The sequence below is a fragment of the Limulus polyphemus genome, unplaced genomic scaffold (assembly GCF_000517525.1).
Source record: "Limulus polyphemus unplaced genomic scaffold, Limulus_polyphemus-2.1.2 Scaffold12729, whole genome shotgun sequence".
NCBI lineage: Eukaryota > Metazoa > Arthropoda > Merostomata > Xiphosura > Limulidae > Limulus > Limulus polyphemus.
In genome coordinates this window covers 4,798-5,790 of record NW_013678339.1, presented here as the reverse complement: position 1 = coordinate 5,790, position 993 = coordinate 4,798, and the positions used below count along the sequence as shown (strand labels likewise).

Sequence of the window (993 nt, the reverse complement as noted above, 5' to 3'; positions counted from 1 at the left end):
TGTCACAACAGAATCACTTCCAAAGTTAATTACATCCTAACCAATTTTGAAGATTGGTAAACGGTAGTTTAACCTTTGGTTAAACATATGGTTAAACCTTTGCAATATCAATACTTTGTTCGTGATTGGTCAACTAAATACTGAGTACCATCTAATTCCACCAATATACTAACTGTAGAGTTCCAGTATAATAATCTTGCATGCCCAGCGATTGTATTTTGCAAGTTCTTTCACCAAAACTTCAAATATCATACGTTTAAGACTTACCCATGTTGAACATATATAACATTTAAGGCATCACTGTCTCCTTATCAAGTCGCCCCCTAGTGGCACAACGGTATGTCTGATGCTTTATACCGCTAGAAACCGGGTTTCGATACCCGTGGTGGGCAGAGCACAGATAGCCCATTGTGTAGCTTTGTGCTTATCTACAACCAACCTTACTACGTCAAAGTGGTCAAAACGTTTAGGTAATTAGAAGACACCTACCGATGGGCGTGATAAGGAAGTTGCGTCAGAAGTTGGGCCTGAGTCACTGGAGTGTGTCTTGAATATGGAGGAGGTCCATAATGCCAGGAACTCGGTGTGGGCTTCCTGTACTCATAGTGAACTGAGGACTGATAAATAAGGTAACCGTCGTGTTTCTGCGTTTCTTCTGGCATGTCGGGAAGCATGGCTGGTTCAGTATCCCCTTCTCGTTCGTCGAAGAAAACTGAACTGAAGTTGAATCCCCGGGTTTTCACTTTGTTTATGACACCAAAAATACGGTCACTGAAATGAAATAACAATAATAATAACCTAAAATAAATAAATACATAAACACGAAAACACAAATACACGTGGGTGAAGAAGAAGAAACATAAAAAAAAAAAATATTTTTGTCCTAAATGACTGAGCCAAAAAGACACGAAACTCGCATCTTGCAATTTAAAAACTACTTCTAATACAAATACGCACGGGCCCCGGCATGGCCAGGTGGTTAGGGCGCTCGAC

At 40.3% G+C, this 993-nt stretch overlaps 1 protein-coding gene across 1 annotated transcript in view; it reads right to left on the bottom strand.

Moving 5' to 3' along the window:
• The window catches only part of LOC106477080, a gene marked incomplete at its 5' end in the record, with an annotated part of 4,853 nt that extends 4,082 nt beyond the window's left edge, over positions 1-771 (bottom strand). The window contains one exon of the mRNA XM_013937680.2: positions 490-771. Coding sequence (XP_013793134.1) covers positions 490-771 — 282 coding nt within the window. The remainder of the gene's footprint in view (positions 1-489) is intronic.
• Positions 772-993: the final 222 nt, after the last annotated feature.